The sequence below is a fragment of the Gymnoscopelus braueri genome (genome assembly GCF_963280865.1).
Source record: "Gymnoscopelus braueri genome assembly, chromosome: 10".
Taxonomy (NCBI): domain Eukaryota; kingdom Metazoa; phylum Chordata; class Actinopteri; order Myctophiformes; family Myctophidae; genus Gymnoscopelus; species Gymnoscopelus braueri.
Genome location: NC_137611.1, coordinates 16631100 through 16652575, shown reverse-complemented (window position 1 = coordinate 16652575; position 21476 = coordinate 16631100). Strand labels below are relative to the sequence as shown.

The 21476-nt window shown below is 41.8% G+C and overlaps 5 protein-coding genes across 9 annotated transcripts in view; 4 read left to right on the top strand and 1 right to left on the bottom strand.

The window, feature by feature from the left end:
- LOC308092869 (uncharacterized protein) overlaps positions 1-369 on the top strand; it is a 67466-nt gene extending 67097 nt beyond the window's left edge. For all 4 annotated transcript variants that reach the window (XM_080438974.1, XM_080438969.1, XM_080438971.1 and 1 more), the window contains exon 8: positions 5-369. In XM_080438974.1, the coding sequence (XP_080295100.1) occupies positions 5-286 (282 nt within the window). In that variant the 3' untranslated portion in view covers positions 287-369. The remainder of the gene's footprint in view (positions 1-4) is intronic.
- Positions 1-524, top strand: part of LOC308092867 (uncharacterized protein) — a 31257-nt gene extending 30733 nt beyond the window's left edge. The window contains exon 9 of the transcript XR_013933812.1: positions 383-524. The gene's annotated coding sequence lies outside the window, so the exon portion shown is untranslated. The remainder of the gene's footprint in view (positions 1-382) is intronic.
- A 783-nt stretch (positions 525-1307) lies between these two features.
- Positions 1308-6681, top strand: LOC308092871 (uncharacterized protein). 2 transcript variants are annotated; one of them, XM_080438977.1, is made up of 5 exons: positions 1308-1740; positions 2578-2734; positions 2889-3054; positions 3188-3386; positions 4945-6681. In XM_080438977.1, exons 1-5 carry the CDS (start codon positions 1405-1407, stop codon positions 6241-6243), a joined length of 2157 nt encoding a protein of 718 aa, XP_080295103.1. In that variant the 5' UTR covers positions 1308-1404; the 3' UTR covers positions 6244-6681. The 2 variants fall into 2 exon arrangements, with proteins under 2 accessions (XP_080295103.1, XP_080295102.1); XM_080438976.1 differs by having other exon boundaries at positions 1309-1740; positions 2557-2734.
- A 2201-nt stretch (positions 6682-8882) lies between these two features.
- On the top strand, positions 8883-13910 carry LOC308093391 (uncharacterized protein; the record flags this gene model as incomplete). Its single annotated transcript, XM_080439727.1, has 6 exons — positions 8883-8976; positions 9581-10136; positions 10731-10836; positions 11016-11247; positions 11426-11627; positions 12642-13910. The coding sequence occupies exons 2-6, from the start codon at positions 9864-9866 to the stop codon at positions 13908-13910; spliced, it is 2082 nt and encodes a 693-aa protein (XP_080295853.1). The 5' UTR covers positions 8883-8976; positions 9581-9863.
- Positions 13911-20143: 6233 nt separating this feature from the next.
- LOC308093390 (zinc finger E-box-binding homeobox 1-like) overlaps positions 20144-21476 on the bottom strand; it is a gene marked incomplete at both ends in the record, with an annotated part of 85312 nt that continues 83979 nt past the window's right edge. The window contains 2 exons of the mRNA XM_080439726.1: positions 20144-21009; positions 21147-21324. Coding sequence (XP_080295852.1) covers positions 20144-21009; positions 21147-21324 — 1044 coding nt within the window. The remainder of the gene's footprint in view (positions 21010-21146; positions 21325-21476) is intronic.

Here is a 21476-nt window from a genome sequence, read left to right as displayed (position 1 = left end):
AAAGAAAGAAGACAAATGTACAAAGAAATGTAAATCCTATAGGCCCACAGGCAGACCTAGAGGAAGGCCTAAGAAAAATGCAGTGATCACTTTAGAGGACGCAAACCAATTGAAGAGACTGTTATGTATTAGTGATGAGAAAGTTCAGGGAAACAGTGACTCAACAGACGAGGAGCAAGAGCATGACAGTGACCCAATTTTTGAACCAGTGAAGCGGAGAACCAAGAAAAAAGGTGGAGCCCAATCCCATAAGGTCAGAGGGAGATGTAGAGGAAAGCAAAAGTAGAATTCATTGGTCTGGCTGTCCTGTAAATCAGTTGTTCTCAACTTGGGGTCCGGGGACCCCCCAGTAGTCACCATTATTACATGTAAATACAAAGAGAACATACAAGAATGGCTATTTTGATCAGTTTCACTATTATCTTTATACCTAGTTAAGTATAGAGATAACAGTTCCTTGACATTATCAAGTACAGAGAATAATGAGGGAATAATGTCAAATGGAAGCAGGATCCTGTTATTAAACAATTTTCTTGTACATTGGGGTCCCAGAAATATGAAACTTATCAAGCAGGGATCCATGACCCGATGCATATCAAATTGGGTGTCCTTGCTGTTCCTGAAGAATGACTGACTGAGGTTGAAATGATGTGTTTGTTCTGGAAGAAGAGATTGAAATAAAATGATCTATCTCATTTCCTAAATCCCTGAGTGTGACTGTCCTATTGATAACTGTGCGTGCGTGTGTATACATCTGTGTAAAAAAAAAAAGAAATCTCACACACAAATCATGAACACTCAACATTCAGTGTTGATTTAAACAGTGGATAGACGGAACTATCGCTATGACGATCCTGGTTTCCCAGCGGATGTATTCTTTTAGAACACACAACACTCAACATGTGATTTTGCTAGCTGGGTAGCATCGGCCAGCAGAGGGCGCTCTGAGGTAGCCTGCCACTGAAGCAGGAGCAGTGATCAGTCCTCTAGTCAACATCTCATGACTCTGGAGCTGGAGGTCAGTGTTGCCATGTCCGCTTATTATAAGCGACTTTGAGCTTGCTTTTCTGACAGTCGCTTGTAAATATTGGTAGTTAGTTGCGGGTTGCGTTTTGGGGGGCTTAAGTGTAGTTCCTCAGATTTGTGTTGTTAGAATGTTTAAAAAATGTATTCCATATTTATTTTTGAAAATATCAGATCTACAAGCTCTGGTTTAAAGTGTGACCCAGTCGCTTAATTTATTTTGGGCTTGTTCTCATAGACCTCGTTGCTTATTTCTATCGCACACTCTGGCAACAGTGCTGGAGTCCTTCCTTACAGCTACACTCTAGTCTAGTGTGCAGTCGCTAGTAGCCTACTTGCTTTTTGAAACACAGTTTTTGTCAGTTTAACGTTTTGCTTATCATGGCTCCTTGGCGCAAATGCGTATTCCCTGGATGCCAGGCTCGTCAGAGCAGTTCCATTTCACTGTTCGCGTTGCCAAAGAACGAGGAAATGAAGAACAGATGGATAGATTTTGTGAAGCGACACCACTACGGTGACGGAGAGCTGAGAATCACCAGCTCCACTGCTTACCTCTGCAGTCAACACTTCACTGAGGATAGCTTTTCGAACCTTCAACGGAGACAGCTCGGTTTCATGGAGAAACTGCTGCTGGTGAGTGGTGCTGAGCCCACAGTGTCCCTCCCTCCTACTTCCGTCCCGCCGCCGGCATCTGCTACCGTCGTCGGCACGACTACCGTAAGTTTCCGACCTACAGTGCTTGTGCTGGCCTTGGATCCCTAGACGGTCATCTGTCATCATATAAAGTGCATTACCCCATGGCCACGGATGTAACAATTGTGTACGGGCCCTCAGAAGTACCCGTATATTCCGTATTGTTAAATAAAAAGCATTTTATTCCTTTCGGTGGCCATTCTTTCCGTATGCTTTCAACTGCGTGACTCTATCGGTTGGGAGGGGTATTGCACTCTGATACAGTATAACTCTTATGAAAAACTGGCCACCGATCGGATTAAAATGCTTTTTTATTGAACAATACGGAACATATGGGTACTTCTGAGGGCCCGTACATAATTGTTACATCCGTGGCCATGGGGTAAGCACTTTATATTTGAAATCTGAACGTTTATGTAGATGTACGGGACAAAAAGAGAGAGAGTGCAAACGTTATATTAAAGTTCATCCAATACGGTCATGACAGATGACCGTCTTGTGATCCATGGCTAATGTATATGATTTATAATGGTTTTATGTGCATCGATATAGCTATGACAACGTGTATGTATCTAGTTTGGGCTCAGGGCGATGTTTTTCATCATTCAAATTTGGTCTGTTGGTTAATAACACATTACTCTAACTCTGTGGTCAACAGACCACTGTATGGAAAGTATCGAATATTGATAATGTTTTAAACTAAACGGTTGTAGCCTTGATGTGAAATTAATCAAGATTGAGCAACTGCATGCATCCTATTTCTTACCTTCTCTTTACAATCAAATGCGAGAAGAAGATCACTTTTGCTTCATCCCCTGGCATGTTCCAATTTGTTCATAGGATGGGGTTTCTTCTTTGCAGTGCAAACCTTCCAGGGACATTAGTTGGCAGGCTGTCCCCCAAATGACAAAATCTGTTGGCACCCAGCTCTACAAGGGTGACCTCAAACTGAATCGGGAGACAAGATCTGTTGGTACTCAGCTCTCCAAGAGCAGCCTAGTGCATCACAGAAGTGCAGGTTTGTCAAATGGAATAATTCTGTTAATTTAGTGTATATTCCAGGTATCTCTGTGGTGTGTTTCCCAAATATCCATTCTTCTTGTTGTTTTTGCAGCTGCTTTATGCCTTAGCTATCTAAAGCTTTAGAGTTATTATCTATGTTTTCTAATTAGGTTCTCAGACAATGGTGCTTTCTGTGAGTGTCTGTGTTGGGACACCAGTCCAATGGAAAAGACAACCTTCAGTCTTCAGCTCAACACGCCAGGAGCCCTTTCAATCCTCTAAAAGACGACGGCTGAACATCCCTGCTCAATCTGTCTTGACAGAGTCAACACTGTCGTAAGTCAGCTCCAAAGCATAATGGTAATGGCCAGTTGTATAGAGTGAATAAGGTAGTAACTATATAATAATATTACTAGTATAAAAATCACTTCTAGTATTGATGACATTTGTTTTGTGTTCCCTTGAGCAGACAAGCCTCACCCTCCATAAATGATGTCCCTAAATACGTTGTGGATGAAGACTGTCTCCTCCAACTGTTTGAAGAGTGTCCAGTGTGCAGCTCCATGTGTGAAGTGCAGAAGAGTACAAGAGAGACCTTCCTGACTGTTTATCAGCTGTGTCCCCAATGCCTCTTCAACAGAAACTGGAGGAGTCAGCAAACAGAGAAGGTATTTTAAATACTAGTTATGTATCCATTATGTCCTTATTGAAATTAAACTTGAATATTGATGTAAACGAATCGCATTATAAAACACATTATACTGTGGTTGAGGTGCTGGCTAGAGCAAAAATCAACAGCTAGAAGAGAGGAATGTACCATACACTCACTGTCACAAACGTATAACTGTTTACTGAGCCAGACGTTTTGACCTGGTGTACCAGCCCAAAATATACCACCCCGCCAAACTATACCTGAGGTTAAATGTGGCTCACCTGTTTATACCCCGGTGTATAATCTGGGCACTTGTCTGGAATGCCTTGTTACGGATGAGGAGAGTGGAAATCTCAGATGGACTGATGGATGCTCACAGTACAGCAGGAAAAGGCCCTCTATTGTACCTACCTACACAAGGAATGCTACGAATGGCACTAGATTAGATAGATAGAAGTTTATTAGTTTAGTTTATTAGCACATTGTATAAAAAAAAGTTATTGTGCAAGAAAAGGAAGAAGCCAATGGGCTTATTTTGAATATTTTAGTATGCTGCACAGGAGGGCTGGGATCTCGTTCACTGAAGTAAAGGCCTTTGCAGACAGGGTGCGATTAGTCAATCAGTTTTTACCGCATGCGAAAAGACGTACGAATCGAACTGGGTTCAATTGAAGAAAAAAAAACGCATCGCCGCAGCCACTTGCCGCACGGCAACTTCGGAGCCGGTGTGCATGAGGTCATAGAAAACCATGTGTTAATTTAAAAAATGATGTCCGTTTTTTCCGTGCGAAAAATCGCACCCTGTCTGCAAAGGCCTTAACTGAAGGAACCTATCTCTCAGTACTGTGTTTCCATGCAAATGAACAACTATTTAGTTAAGTGAACATAGCCTGATTCCAGGGAAAGTATGTTTGTCCCTGCATGTAGTAACACACAAGCCAACACGTTTGTGTAGGAAGTAAAACTTGTAGCAATTAATACAAACTGCAGAATGAATTAATTGATTCATGTGCTTTGAACACAAATTTCCAGAGATAATATATACAGTAGAGAATTTTGTAATTAATCTAATAATCTAATTGAATCAACTATTGTATCAGACCGCTGACGAGCTCGTCAGATTGAAGTGGGTCCTGTTACTAAACTGTAGTTTTGGTCATTCATCAATCAAATAAACATGTTTACATTATTGAAATACAAGGTACATTTCAAATGTGCCTTGTATTCAGCATGAGTGCCGGCAGGAGTATAGATCCCATTGTCAGAGGGGCGATCCAGAGAACAAACGTGTCGAGTTGTCTGATCAGTGAACAACTCTCTGTGTTTCAGTTCAGTGAGTGCAGCCACTGAATCTATCACATCTGATCATGGATACAATTACATTATTGCCTATATTTGGCACCTCCCAATATCGACACACCAAACTGGCCTTTCGATCCTCGACATTTTTGTCCTGCCAATAGAAAATCTTACAGTGCACCTTGAAAATTCTACCACCAAGTTATATGCATGGAATGTAACAATGAAAGACTGCAGAGATTACCGCTCATCTCTTCTCTATTTATCTTTCACAGACAATGCCCTCGGTTGACGCTCGCTGCTGCAACAGTGATCGAGAGAGTTCTGCTGCCATTACTGAAATGATTGGTTTTAGTGATGAAAATGACTCCGCAAGTGAAGGACAAAATAGGGAGGTGGATGACCACAGTATGGGATCCCCTGGAGAATCACAATATAGATGTTCATTCAGCCAGTCAAGCCAACTCAAATCCCACATGTGTGTCAGGCCCACAGAGTCAGACAGACCTAGAGGAGAGCCAAAGAGAAATGATGTGATCACCTCAGATGACGCAAACCAATTGAAGAGGCACTTGCGTATTAGTGATGAGAATGAGGAAGCCCAGGGCAACAGTCACTCCACAGACAAGGAGCAAGAGCATGACAATGACTCTAATGTAAACAGTGAGCTTGCAGATGAAGGACAAAGTAACGAGGTGGATAGTGGAGATAACAATTCAGACAGTGATTGGGATCCCCTGGAGTATATTGAGTCAAATACAGATGAGAACAACGAAGACTCTGACCGCCAACTCTGTCCTGAATGCGGAAGGTTTTTCCACTATCAAAGTCAGAGGACTCACATATGTGGGTACAAAAAGCCCTATTCTTGTATTGTGTGCGGCAAGAGATTTGTATGTGAGTATAAGCTAAAAGTTCACAACAAGATCCATGAGGATGGCTACAAGCATGTGTGTAAGTACTGCTGCTCAACCTTCAGAACGAAGCATGACAAACTTGTCCACGAGCAGAGCCATCCCCCTGCAGAGAAGCCCTATCAATGTCCTGACTGTCCACAAGTGTTTGCTAAGATGCGAGAGCGCCGTGACCACCTGCTGAGTCACAGAGGTCCCACAAAACACAGTTGTCACATATGCAACATGGAGTTCCGCTCTAACTCTGCACTCGAGAGGCATATGGTTGTGCACACGAAAGCAAAGCAGTTTGTATGTGAGGTGTGCCAGCGCTCATTCACCCAGTCAAGCCACCTCAAATCTCACATGCGCCTCCACACAGGAGAGAAACCCTATCAGTGTCAGCACTGTGACAAGTCCTTTAATCACAATGTTAGCTTGAAGAGTCACATCCAGCGTTATCATGGACAAGTCCCTGACTCAAGGGAGAAAGTGCAGACGGAGAAGACAAGTAGGAACGAGTCTGAAACGGAAAGAGATGAGCTGAATGAAATGGAGAGCAGTGCTGCTGATGCTGAGGAGGCTGAGAAAAGTAAGAGAGAATTGGTGGTGATAAGGAGGAGGAAAAGAAAGAAGACAAATGTACAAATAAATATCCTAGGCCCACAGGCAGACCTATAGGAAGGCCTAAGAACAATGCAGTGATCGCTTTAGAGGACGCAGACCAATTGAAGAGACTGGTATGTATTAGTGATGAGAATGAGAAAGACCAAGGAAACAGTGACTCAACAGACGAGGAGCAAGAACATGACAGTGGCTCTGATTTTTAACCGTCGAAGAGAGCGGGAGAGAAGCGGAGAACCAAGAAAAAAGGTGGGGCCCAATCCCGTAAGGACTAAGGACAGAGGAAAGCAAAAGTAGAATCCATTGGTCTGGCTGTGCTGTAAATCAGTGGCTCTCAACATGGAGTCTGGGGACACCCAGGGGTCCTTGAGAGGGTTCCAGCGGATCTCCAATTATTCATAGTTTATTTGCAACATTGTTAAATGTACAAGTAAATACCACTAGAGAGCAACAAGAATTGCTATTTTGATCAGTTTCACTATTACTTTGTATACCTATAGTTAGCTATAGAGATAACAGTTCCTTGAAATTAGAAGGGTCGAGAATCACTCCCTTGAATGATTAGTTGCTGTTGCTGAAGAATGATTGAGGTTGAAATTAATTGTATGCTCTGGCAGAGAAGTTTGGGGGGGAAAAAAGAGTATCATAATTAAAATGTTAAGCTCAAAGGGAGAGCATATTGGACTGTTTGGCAGGATCTACTTGATATTTCGTTTTTAATATGACACCTGTTCACCTTGGTTATGACTGACTTAATAAGGATAAGGATAATTCCTTTAACAGGTCCGTTCATGAAAGTCCTTACGGTCTTGTTTCCAATGAGGGCCTGTGAGCAATTAGGGGTTAAGAGTCTTGCGCAGGGACAAATTTCATTTCATCGACACATTTGCTGGCCTGGCCTGGAATCGTACCTGGGGCAACCAGGGCCTCTGGCTCCCTAGGCGGGCTCACTAACCACTCAGCTATGGCCGCCCCTGACCATAGCGGCCGCCCCTTGCCGCCCCTTAATGATGTCCCCGTGTCCTGGCAGATCCTTTACCAGTTACAGTATATAATACTGTATCATCAAAAAGTTAATTAAACAGGAATATTGTAAATGTCAGCAGGATCTTGTTATAATTACACATACAATGTTCTTGTTTCCTGTTAGTTTTCCACACTCACAACTGTATTTACAGTTTAGGACATTGTTACCATTTCAAAACCTGTGTCGCTGTCAGTGATCAGTGGATGTTTAGTTTGTGTGTAAACTGCACCGATCAGAGTAGAACTTCTAATGTTGTGTTCTATACAATGACATGAAAGGCTTTCTATCTTCTGTACTAGTGCCTTATCATGAATTGAGCATTTTTTCCTCTATCAGGTTTGGGTGTATGTGCTATGTACACACAATAGTGTAAAAATAATCAATGAGTCCTTGACCGTCCAGTGGTTATAAAATTGAATGGAAGATTCATCTGATGAAGGCCAGGCTGAACAAAATGTGATAAATGTGTATTTTAACAACAGTTTCCTTTTTTTCCTGATGATCTGCTGCATTTAATGTTGCGACTGTCATCATTGTTGCCTGAGCATGGAATTTATTCTCTACCAGATATTGACAGACTGAAGGACAGACATTCATAGCAAATCCCAAACTTCTAGACCAGTAGTTCTCAACCTTTTCAGGCTGCGACCCCCCAAAATAATCATATTTGATCTGGGGACCCCCCATCCTGACAAGCACTTGGAATTGTAGGAGTTGAGGCATTGTTTGACTCAGTCCCACAGATACATATTGTGAAAATAGCCAGTCTACAAGCTCACAACGCCTCGCAATGCGAGGCTTTGTGAGCTTGTAGATCAGCTATTATCACAAATTATCACAGCTATTATCACAATTTGGCCAAGGTTTGACAAGTTTTTATAGTATAGGTTGTTGATTACTTTTGATGCAGTAATGGTCTTATTTCATTTTTCCCCCCTGTATGTATTAAAAAGATCTTAAAAGTCTTTACATTGTCACTTTACAGTCATCTGGGTGTCCTGACCCACATGTTGAGAACCACTTATCTAGACAACTGGCTTGGAATACAGAGGACTCATTGGTATTCTTGCCTCAGTACTAACACATACGTAAATGTTACCTGCAATTAACTTGCTTTTAAGATGAAGACCACGATCATCATTTCAACAATTTACACTCTAATATACGTATCGTGTGTGTGTGTGTGTGTGTGTGTGTGTGTGTGTGTGTGTGTGTGTGTGTGTGTGTGTGTGTGTGTGTGTGTGTGTGTGTGTGTGTGTGTGTGTGTGTGTGTGTGTGTGTGTGTGTGTGTGTGTGTGTGTGTGTGTGTGTGTGTGTGTGTGTGTGTGTGTGTGTGTGTGTGTGTGTGTGTGTGTGTGTGGGGCTAAATGAGTGGCCTGCACCTACCATTCCAGTCAATCTCAACTGGAATGCTCAAATGAAGATCATTGGGGCAGCAGTCATTAGAGGAAATCGATCAAGCGGAGGTGTATCATTTGTTTTAATTCATAAAATACATTTGTTTGTGGAACAGATTTTAAGTAAGTCCTCAAACAGAAGGTGGCGGTAAAGCATCGACCGTGGATGCCAACCACCAGAAAATCCAAAGAGAATACCGTTTCCGTATCCCTTCTAGACCGGATATGCAACCTGCAAAGTGAATAAATTGTTGATGGCAACATCCAGTGAGTGCTGCTGATCACAGTGTGTCAGTCAGTGGGTACACAGCTGGACTGGACACCATACCTCTTTTAGTCCAAGACAACAATACAGACGAGGGAGATGTGAGTACCGGTATTTAAAAAAATATGTGCTACTTTTGGCATTTAGCACCAGTTAATTGCGGCTAACAGCTATTAGAATGCAATGCAGAAAGGTATTTAGGGGTATGAAAGTAACCCTAGGTTTGTTTTCCAGTCCAGGTTAAAAACTAAAGATGATTAAAAACATGGCAGGCTAGTAAGCAACAGAGCTGCAGCTAATCATATTATTAATGGTGGTGTTGTGGTGTAGGTGTGCCCATGAGCCATGTGTGCCAAGTTCTGCCAACAACAAGTCAATGTCTGTGCATGTTGGCACCACTAAATCAAACACACCCATTATTAATTTTATTAGGGTTTCACCACACTGTAACCACTTGATCCCTATAATGTCCCAATGGGGTTAAACATTTGGCATTGTTTAAAAAAAGAAAAAGCTCTTTTTACATTTTTGCCTATGGCATGCCCAAAAGAGGGACATCAGGCTTAAGATGGTTAACCATGGTGCAAAAAAATATTTCTGACTGCAACTAATGATGCAGGACATTGGCATAATGTATATGTTTTTGTTCCTATACAGCTGTCACCAGTGAATTTATTGTTTTCATTGTCTTTTCCCAATTCTTAGAGTTCATCACAAGAAGACACCCTCCACACATCACTCCTCACAACTAACAAAATAATGAAGACCAGATGTGAAGATATTTTTCAATAACTGGAGGGGGAAATTCTGGAGATGAATCTGCAGTTTTTTCTTTTCCGGGGTTGGCTTTTCTTGGGGGGTTATTTAGATCTTTCAATTTCAAGTAGTTCTTTTGTATTTTATTGAATTATTTTTTTCAAATTCTGTGTTTAATGACATTAGTATTTTAAAGGATTCTGTAGGATATATATTCCTATTTTCACCAACTATGGGTCGTACATGTGCTTTCTTTGAGTGCAAGAGCACCACCGGGTTACACGGATTCCCGAAGGATGGGGAAAGAGCGCTGCTCTGGCTGAGGACCATGGGTCGCTCTTCAACCACCAACACAAACAACCTGTACGTTTGTGACAAACATTTCGCCATTGAAAGCTTTGAGAACTTCACCCAGGTTCAGCTGGGATTTGTTTCACACAATCAGCTGCGACTGAAAGAGGATGCTGTTCCAAACCCAGCAGATTTTTTCCTACCTTCAAATTCAGTAAGTTTATCCTGTGTAGACCTATATATCTATATATGTACAGTATCTATCTATCTATCTATCTATCTATCTATCTATCTATCTATCTATCTATCTATCTATCTATCTATCTATCTATCTATCTATCTATCTAAATGGGTTATTGCTTGTGGTCTATTGAATCACCCTACTTCCAATGAGATGTATTATGAACTGCCATTATACCCTAATTAACTTGTGTTTTCATCCTCAACAGTTTTATGGTACCTTCACTCAAAATGAATTCTGATACAAAAAAAAAGGAAATGTAAAATTGAGAAAAGTTCAACTTTGCCTCTGCTGCAGGGTGGGGTGTGACAGAGTGACAGCCAACTAGAAGTGCGCTGTGGTCTGAGTAGGCGTTGATTAAACGCACACAAACAGACTACTGTAGCGAATATTGATAAGAACGTTTTTTAATTAGCTGTTGTAGACGAGAAATTAATCGAAATTGATTATTTTCTCATGGCCTATTTCTTACCCACTCTTTACAATCAAGTGAAAGAAGATTGCTTATTCTTTGCTTCACTTCATTCCCTGCCATATTCCAATTTGTTCTTGTTTTTTTTTTTGCAGTACAAAATCTCCAGGGACATAGGTTGCCAGACTGACCCACAACTGAAGATATCTGTTGGCACCCAGCTTTTCAAGGACACTCTAGCGAATCCCATCAGAAGTCAAGGTTTGTCAAATGGAATATTTCTGGTAATTTAGCAACTACATAAGTGCGTATTCCAGTTATTTCTGTGGCGTGTCGCTCAGAATATCCATTCTTGTCATGTTGTTTTGGCAGCTATTAATGGCGTGCTTTTTATCTATCTAAAATGGTATAGTTATTACTTATCTATGCTTTTTAACTAGGTTCTCAGACAAGTGTGCTTTATGTGAGTGTTGGCATTGATACATCAGTCCACTGGAAAAGACCACCTTCAATCCTCAGCTCAACACGCCAGGAGCCCGCTCAACCCTCTAAAAGACGACGGCTGAAACTAGATGATGATGTTGATGAATATGATGGAGACTCCGTTGAGGTCACTGACCCTGACTCCACTTACATCCCTGCTCATTCTGTCTTGACAGAGTCAACACTGTCGTAAGTCAGCTCCAAAGCATAATGGTGAAGGCAGGTTGAATAGAACTAGTATACAGTAGTAGTATAATACTGTAATAGTAGTAGTAGTAATAACACTAGTGTAACCTCTGGCATTGATGAAATCATTAGTTTGGGGTTTCTTGTCCCCTTTTTCCCTATTTCTCTTCTGGCCCTTCAGCAGACAAGCCTCACCCTCCATAAACGATGTCCCTAAATACGTTGTGGGTGAAGACTGTCTCCTCCAGCTGTTTGAAGAGTGTCCAGTGTGCAGCTCCATGTGTGAAGTGCAGAAGAGAATAAGAGAGACCTTCCTGACTGTTTATCAGCCGTGTCCCCAATGCCACTTCAACAGAAACTGGAGGAGTCAGCAAACAGAGAAGGTATTTTAAATAGCTAGTTAATGTATTCCTCATATACATTAAGCTTGAATATTGATGTGAAGGAATCTATTTAAAACACATACTGCACACTCAGAACTAGGTCCATGAAGTGGAATGTTTTAACAGCCATACTATGATCTTTCTATTCCTAATAATAATTGACCAGCTATTTTCTAGCTTGCATTATGGACTTGCTGCTAGGACTTGCTATTTCTCCCCTGTATATACTTTCTTGTGTTTTTTAGGAATAAGTTAACTCGAGTGAATAATATAGTGGCTTTATTATTAAGTAATACCTCTATAATCCGGGTTACACCCCCCTTGTGTTTGTCATAAATCAGTCTGTATTTCATTGACATACAGAGTTACAATACACATGAATTCACTGTATAATGTGGACTAGGTATATGTACCTTCTCTATGAAAAACACAAGCCGGTGTTATAATCTGGAGCCCCAAATATATACTATGATGGGGAGAAAAAAAACTTTGGAACATTGAAATACAGAAAAACACATGGGCATATTCAGAAAGACTAATATGGGCATAAAAGACACAGACAGACAGGTATGCGTTCCCAAATCCCAACTTGCTTCGTTCCCGCTTTTCATCGCTCCAGAGAGTTTTTATTTTTTAAGACTCCCCTACCATGGGTCTTTTTATAGATACATTTTTTTTAACAGGGAATTATCTGTAGCCAACTAATTAGCTTATATCTTTTGACAATAACTAAACCTATGCCTGTCGGGCACCAGCCTACTCGGGAACAATGCAAAGTTGGGAATGCATAACAATATTATGGCCTATATTTTGCACCCAATATCTACCCACCAGAATGACATGCAGCCCTTAAATCCTTGCCCGGCTAATAGAAAATCTACAGCACACGTGCAAATTCTTAGCCCACTTTTTTTTTTGCAGAGGGGCACACTACCAAGCTAACCACATGAATGTAAGAGAATTATTTCAACTGAAGACGTTACTGCTCATCTCTTCTATATCTATCTTTTACAGGCAGTGCCCTCCGGTAACGCTCTCAGCTGCACCAGCGATCCAGAGAGTTCTGCTGCTGCCATTACTGAAATGATTGGTTTTAGTGATGAAAGAGACTCCTCAGCTGAAGGACAAAATGAGGAGGTGGATGACCACAGTTTTTGTAGCGTTTTGGATCCCCTGGAGCACCACAATATAGACGACAAGCTTGCAGATGAAGGACAAAATAGCGATAGTGAATTGGATACAGATGACAAATATACAGATAAGAAAACATTGCCTCTGTCCGCATTCGGACAGCGGCAACTCTGTCCTGAATGCGGAACGTTTTTCTTCAGCCAGACTCAGAAGGCTCACACGTGTGGGTACAAAAAGCCCTATTCTTGTATTGTGTGTGGCAAGAGATATTTCTGTGAGTTTAAGCTAAAAGTTCACAACAAGATCCATGACGATGGCTACAAGCATGTGTGTAAGTACTGCTGCTCAACCTTCAGAACGAGGCATGACAAACTTGTCCATGAGCAGAGCCATCCCTCTGCAGAGAAGCCCTATCAATGTCCTGACTGTCCAGAGGTGTTTGCCAAGGTCCAAGAGCGCCGTGACCACCTGCTGAGTCACAGAGGTCCCAAAAGACACATTTGTCACATATGCAACATGGATTTTCCCTGTAACTATGCACTGGAGAGACATGTGGTTGTGCACACAAAAGCAAAGCAGTTTGTATGTGAGGTGTGCCTCAAATCCCACATGCGTGTCCACACAGGAGAGAAACCCTATCAGTGTCAGCACTGTGACAAGTCCTTTAATCACAATGTTAGCCTGAAGAGTCACATCCAGCGTTATCATGAAGAAGTCCCTGACCCAGGAATAAAAGTGCAGATGGAAAAGCCGAGTAGGAATGAGTCTGAAACGGAAAAAGATGAGACAAATGAAATGGAGAGAAGTGCTGCTGATGCTGAGGAGGCTGAGCCAAGTAAGGACACATTGTGCAACGCTAAGAATCGTGGTGATGAAGAGAAGGTGGGAAAAAGAAAAAAGTGCACAGGCAGAGCTAGAGGAAGGCCTAAGAAAAATGCTGTGATCACGTCAGATGACGTGAACCAATCAGAGAGACAGTTATGCATTGGTGAAGAGAATGAGGAAGATCTGGGCAGCAGTGACTCGGCAGACGAGGAGCAAAAGCATGACAGTGATTATGACCCAGTGGGTTGGAGACCCAAGAAAAAGGATGGGGCCCAATCCTGTAAGGACAGAGGAAGATGTAGAGGAAGGCAAAGATTGACAGACTGACAGACTGAATTTTAATTGTTTTGTTCCATTCTCAGTGGACAAGAGGCTGCAGGAGAGGCTGCAGGACAGTGTAATTCATAACAAATCCAGAACTTATAAAAGACAACTAGTACAGAAGACTCTTGTGTCTGTACTAATAAGTACATTCATCTCACCTTCATTGAACCTGAGTCCATGATCATCATTTCATTGACCACGCTGGGGGTCCCCTCCCCCCAGGAATATTTAAACAGAGTAGATGTAATTTCCAGTATTCTGGTGGATTTTGGGAGTTTGACACTTTTATCAGGCTTTACTTACATAGGATCCATTAAAAAGCAATAAAAGAGCCATATTTAATAATAAAATGTTGCTGGGGACCCCCTGGAACCCCCCCAAGGACCCCTGGGGGTCCCCGGACCCCACTTTGAGAACCATACGCTTTTTAAAAGTCCTGAAAAAAACAAACAAGAAAAAACAAAATCGGCAAGACACCATCTCCGGTTTACTTCCCGTATCTGCATAGTCTCACGTCTCGCGTAGCTATCTGCGTGAAGTGGGCGGACGCCTTTTTAGGAGACCGGAAGCAGGTTGGTCCGCCCACTTCACGCAGGTATGCAGATACAGGAAGTAAACCGGAGATAGTGTGTCTTGCCAAATTATGTTGCGTGAGTCTTGTTTTTTTTTGTCGATCTGCTGTTTTTGCTTTTTTAGAATGTTTATGCTGAAAAGTAACAGTTTTGGCCATAATGAGGTTTCCGCCAGACAATATATTTATATTTATATTGTACATACAAAATTGCTGCTATACGAAAACGTATTGTTACTGCACTGTTTCTTATTTTTATTTTCATTTGTAATAAAATGTCACTGACATCACATGGTATTCTTCATTTTACGTATGGTCCAGTATATTATTAATTCATATCAGTCACTGTATTCCAGTGGGGCAAGGCAGCCTACAGTAAGTCTTAAACTAAATATTTAAAACATAACCCTAACCCTCAACAGTGGGATAAAATCAATATGGTAACGTCTTATGCAAATGAGCCATGCGGTCGAATGTAAACAAATCGCTAGTGCAGTCTGGATCTGTCATGACCGTCATGGATGAACTTCAACCTGGTGTTTGCACTTTCTCCATTTTTGACCCGTTCATCTACATAAACGTTCGGATTTCAAATATAAAGTTTTTGACTCTGGCGAGGGTGGGAAAGTGAAAGTGTGACTTCTGCTTATTCACGGCTGCTCTATCCATAGCTCAGTCGGAAGAGCTCTTGACTTCAGACCACAAGATCATGGGAAAGTCTGCATTTGAGCAATCTGGCTCCCACAGGTCTATTATCTTTTTTCACCTTTATCATAACTACTGTTACAGAGTAGAACTGCGTTAGAATCTCTGCTGATGATGTGGCCATAGCTGAATGGTTGGAGATCCTGCCTGGCAAGCCATAAATCCCAGGTTCGATCCCAGGCCTCAGCAAAGTGTCCCTGAACAAGACGCTTAAAAGAATAGTTCACCCAAAAATTACTTATTTTCTATCAATTACACACTCCATGAAGCCTTGAATTCATGGAGATTTTTTTGTTTTTGGACACATTCCTGAGCAGACATATTGGTTGGATCGGCTTCATGTTCAAACACATTTGAACATGAAGTTGATGATCAAAGTGACAGCTTCTGTAACCATACTACTGATGTACTGCTCAAAGTCTTTTAAGACCACAGTATTGACCACACATTTGTAGCTCATTAAAATCAAGGAAGGGCTTCCGTTATTTCTTCCGACTGTGTTCTCAGGCTTCCTTTAAAGTTTACCAACTGCCAGGGAACCCTCCCAGCAACAGACTGGTCCTCTGCTCAAGTACCTGCAGAGAAAGGATAATTGGGTGTGGGGGACAGTAAGGGACCTGGATATTGGATAGGGGCACTGGCCCAAAAAAGACCCATTGAGAAACACTTGACTATCAAGCAATTTTAAAGTCTCTGCAAGTTGATTTTCATTATCTTACTGAAATGAATGGAAAACATTGTTAACCTTGACCACACAAATGTTTTGGAAAATGGTTTGCAGTAATGTCAAGTATACGATGAGTTGTCAATATGCAAAACATGCCAGACCATAGGTATGGTCCTATAAGTATAGTAGTACTACTCTCGACCTCTACAGAACTTGTTTTTCCTGGCTCATGACAAATTATTCAGATGACCACATGTGCATATAATGGGTTAGTTATGGTGCCAGATTGGCGTTACCAGAGGTTGGAGAAACAAAATTGTGACAGAGCGCAGTGGTTCAAGTCCTAAACACACCTGTGAAAATATGGTCATGTAAAATTAATTGAGTATTTATAGCAACCAGTGACAAAAAGTATAATGCATCATAGAGTTGAACCAAGCCATTCCAAAACGTATTTGCTTATATTTTTTATTTTTATTGTGATGGGGGGAGTCATAAAATTGGAGCAAAACTAAAATAAAAACAATACAAAATGACAGTGGGTTCAAAAGGGGGGGTTTAAGAGAACAATATGTAGCCTTTGACATAACAGTACAATGTGACAATTTGGCACAGACCAGAACAAAGGGATGCACAACAATATAAATTTGGTTTTGAAATAAAGGGGGGGGGGGGGGGTTGGGGAGGCAGGGGCAACATCTTCATAACAAGATCCTTCATGACAACACCAAGGACTCATGCTTTTTTAAATCACAGAGTTTTAGTTTTTCAGTAGCTTCATAACAACGCAAGGAATAGGTCCAGCGGACCTGATAGCGGATGCACATGTAACAGTTTCCATTTTCACTTCATTCCCGTCTTTTTTTGTTTCTCCTTTATTTTAGCTTAAAACTGAATTTGTGTTTACATACATTTTTTTTTGTGTGTTTTTCTTTTTGGAAACAAACGTAATCTCCCAGAACCACACATTGGGATTTCTGTTTGCCTTCAGATTATTTTTCATACTAAAATATATTATTGTATCAATTCAAACTACAGTATTGTACACTACAATGTGTAATAAATAACCATAAAAGAAAATATAAAAATAAGACACATAAATATAAAAAGTCCTCTAAAAACTAAACCGGTACACATTTTTAACCAGGGTAAGGGATTCTAATACTGCCATTGTAAAAAAAAAAGAAGAAAAACATACACAGGACACGCATGGAAAAACAAAACTGGATAAGAACACTGTTAGGTAAAATCAACAACTTAAAACACTTCATAAAACAGGGACCACATTCACTAAAGTTTGTTACCTGGACTACGGAACAGCCTGCCACCATTTTCTTTGAAAAAGAAAGAAAAGCAAGTGCACTCAACTCAGCTCAATGGCTCATAATCAGGACAGGAAAATTGATGTCTTGTAAGGGGGGGAGGGGGTAACTCATGTTCGCCAATCATAAAATATTTTATAAGACGGACTTTGGAACTAAATTTAGATCTAAATGATGGTTCAATTGGAACATCTGATAATAAGAGTAGAGAAATAATCTACCCTTGTTCAGCTGGTGTTAATAGCATACAGTTTACTTAATCGTATGACAAACAGGTAAAACTTCCAATCTACAAGCTCACAACACATTGCGAGTTGACGCGTTGTCAGCTTGTAAAACCAGCTATTTCTGAATTATTTTGAAAATTTAGAAAATATTTGAATGTTTTTGAAAAATGTTGAACTAAAATGACATGCCCACAACAGGGGTTGATGTGGTTAAATCTCCCTGCTTATCATCCTGGGGACAGTCAATGTATACTAAGATACTTATCTCACCATGCTACTAAGTTCATCTTTGTTTTTTCCATTAGTAGCCTATGGGGAGTACCATATTGTCATGTAGGAATTCAATTAAAAGGCTTTACAATGGCCCTCTACATGTGGGAGAATGTTATATGTAAACAATAAACCTGTGTATGTAGGCTATGTGATGAAAATCTCCCTAACACGTTTTACTTACTACGCTGAAATGACTTAGAGCAAAGAATTACACTTCTGCACATTTTGTCCTCCAAATACTTCTTAACAACCTTACTGTATGTATTAAGATTTTTATAAATCACAGTGCCAGTTGTTATATTATTGTCTGATTACAATGCATTTACCTGGGTCTGGCTCTGGGATAAGGCCATTGTAAAGTTTTGCCAAAGGTTCCACTAGTTGTGCCATCCGCCAAACTTATCCAACCTTTATAATTCGCTGTAATACAGTACATACGTAAACATTTTCATATAGGTACATTATATGAAAAGGTAATTATAATTCACACAAGCGCCGTAATGTAACTTTACTATTCCAAGGCCATGTCATCTCATAGTCAAACAATGTATCAGTGGCAGGCTTTTAAAATGCTGTGAAGCATAGTAACGGTCAACGACCTATTTTAACCCATGTTGTTTGTGAAAACGCAAGTCCAAGCAAGTGAACAAACATTAGTCAATATTGGCGTGGTGTAACACAGAGGGACATAATACTGGCTACATCTGTGAAGAAAAAAGCATAACACTGATCAATGGCACTTTCAACAGCACACAGGTCTTGCATAAGGCTGGAGGCATTGGGGTGGGGTTCTAACCCCGTTCCTTCACATAAAACACACAGAAACACACACACATCTATATATATATATACATATATATATATATATATATATATATATATATATATATATATATATATACACATATATATATATATATCGTCGTTGTCGGGCAGAAACCTCATATGTCCACATTTTAACGCCCTACATACTACAGCGTCACACAAAAGCATGAAAAGTAGCAGATCCACAAGCTTGAAACGCGCCGCGAAGCGCCGCGTTTTGAGCTTGTACATCTGCAACTTTTGCTGTTTTTGAATTTGAATCCAAACAAGTAACAGTTTTGGACATATGAGGTTTCCACCCTACAGAGACGATATACAGTGTGTATATACAGTGTGTGTGTGTATATATATATATACACACCCACACACACACACACACACACACACACACACACACACACACACACACACACACACACACAGACACGCACACGCACAGACACACACACACACACAGACACAGACACACGTATGAGAATAACACTGATCACTGACTGAAAACCAAAGTAAACCAAGAATAAGGAGAAGCTTGGTAAGAACGGGCATATTTTTCTTTGTTTTAGGAACCTCAGCTATAGGCCCTGTGAGTGGAGCCCACGTTTGTAGGACCAATCCCATCCTCAAAAGGGTGAAGACTCCATCATCCATTTGGCCTCTGCTGGGTAGCAAAAAGTTAAGCACCCAATGCTGGCTTTGAGGTCGTGACTGCCTTCCCTGATAGGACAAAGTTTGGTTGTGATGGCAAACAGAAGCCACGTCATAAACCGGTTTCATCACCCCCACCGACTCACCTCCCCCACCCACGTCCCTCCCCCGAGAGAATACATTTTTTTCCTTAAGGCTAACAGTCAACATGGAAAACAAAAACAAAAATGCTAGCTAGCATATGCTAAGTTATGCTAACACGAACAACATCTTGCTAGCTAGTGTATGTATATAACACCAAAGGGCAGGCAATGCATGAGGCATGTTGTATCCATAGGTAAACCAGGAATACTGTAGTGCAGAGGTTTTTGTTCGTAGAACTCAATAAAATACTGATTTAGCAAACTTCATTGGCAATAAAAAGGTATAGAAATCTTTCTCGTCTTTACAGGTTAAAAGGTCTTCGAACATGAGCAACAAGATTAGTAACACTGATGAAATGAACAAAACTGAACAGAACAGAACAAAACAAAACAAGAAGAACCCAACCGGAGATGTCTCAGTAACCAAAAAACCTAAAATTGTTCCACTCTATACTGACAAGTCCATGGGTAAGTTTAGTTCTGGTTTTAAAATCTATAGAGCTATAAACAATTTTTAACACTGATATTTGTTTTTCCTCAAGAAAGAAAAATGTCTACCTTTTTTCTTTTTAAAGTTCAGGCACACCTGGGTTTCTGCACACAGTAGTGGACCGATATCATGGCAACCGCGGTGGTTTTCAACTGATGGCGAGACGTGGTTTCGTCTCTTTTATTTGACACCTATCGCCTGACTTACACTTGGCCAGCGCACCGAAAATAGCCGATCTTCAAGCCCACATCGCATCGCAGCGCTTTGTAGATCGGTTATTTTCGACAACGCCACTCGACCAAGTTTAAATCAGGCGTATGACTTCCGTATATCCTGAATCCCCAGTCCCACAAATGTTGATTCCATGTTTATTGGTCGCCTGTCACGACTTCTTTTGTTGGCTGGACGCTGTCCGACTCCTCCCTGATGCTTGTGTCACTACGTGCTACGTTGTCCCCCGTTTCCACAACCACTTCCTTTACCACGGCTTCCGATTCCTCTGTTCGCTCCTCCTCCTTCTCTTCCTCTTCGTCCTCCAGATCCTCCCCAAATTCTACCTCAAGCACCTCGCATTCCATGCCTTCTTCCTCCTCTTCCTCCTCCTCCTCCTCTTCTTCCTGTTCCTCTGCCATCTCTCCCTCGGGGCCCTCCTCCTCCCCCTCCATCGCCTCATCCCCGTCTGACGTTCCCCCAACCTCTACTGTCACTTCCTTTTCCCCCTCTTCTTCCCCCTCCTCTCCCTCCTCGTCCTCCTCCTCCTCCTCATCATCATCATCGTCCTCGAAGTTGCCCTCGTAGATTTCGCACTCTCCGTCGTCCACCTGGACCACGCGGATGTCGTCCATGCACATGGCCTCGTCGTCGTCATCCTCATCCTCATCGCTCTCCCTCTCGTCCGAGTCCAGCTGCGAGGGTGGCGTCGTGGTCCGGCTGTCCGAGAGCGGCCCGCCGTCGGGGCTGCGGACCATCATGCCCTCTGACCTGACCGCGCGCGACGACAGACCCCTGCTCCGGAGCCCCACCGAACCGCAGCCCGAGCCCGAGCCGCCTTCCTTCTTGCAGTAGGAGTAGCGGTGGTTCATGTGTTGCGAGTAGGAGCCTGAGTGGGAGAAGCGCTTGCCACACTTGTCACACTCGTAGGGCTTCTCGCCGGAGTGTAGCCGTGAGTGCTCGATCAGATGGTGCTTGTGTTTGAAGGCCTTATGGCAGATACCGCACTCGTGGGGACGTTTTCCTGGAAAGGAAGAACGAGAGTGAAAGTGATTAAAATATATTATATAATAATACAATCTGTTTTTAATTAACTAAACCCGCCCCCCCCCCCCCCCGTAAATTGTATCAAGCCCGTATAGAAAAGGAGTTGGAGTATACCTGTGTGCTCGTATTTATGCCTGAGCAGAGAGCTGCCTTTCTGGAAGACCTTGTCACACAGGTCACAGGGGTAAACGCCGTTCTCCAACCGCCGCTTCTTGGGTGGCGAGGAGTCGGAGTCGTTCTGGTCCTCCGTCGCGCTCAGAACCTCCGCGCTGATGTCTGGCTTTTTCTGTTGCTGCAAACGGCAGGAGATATAACAATAATTAGACCAATATACAACAAGGCGTTATTCGTTCTGACATTAACCCTATTAACCCCAGCATCCCTATTCTGGGCATGTCATTAAAGGGATAGTTCACCTCCAAAATCACTTTTTTTTGGGGTGAA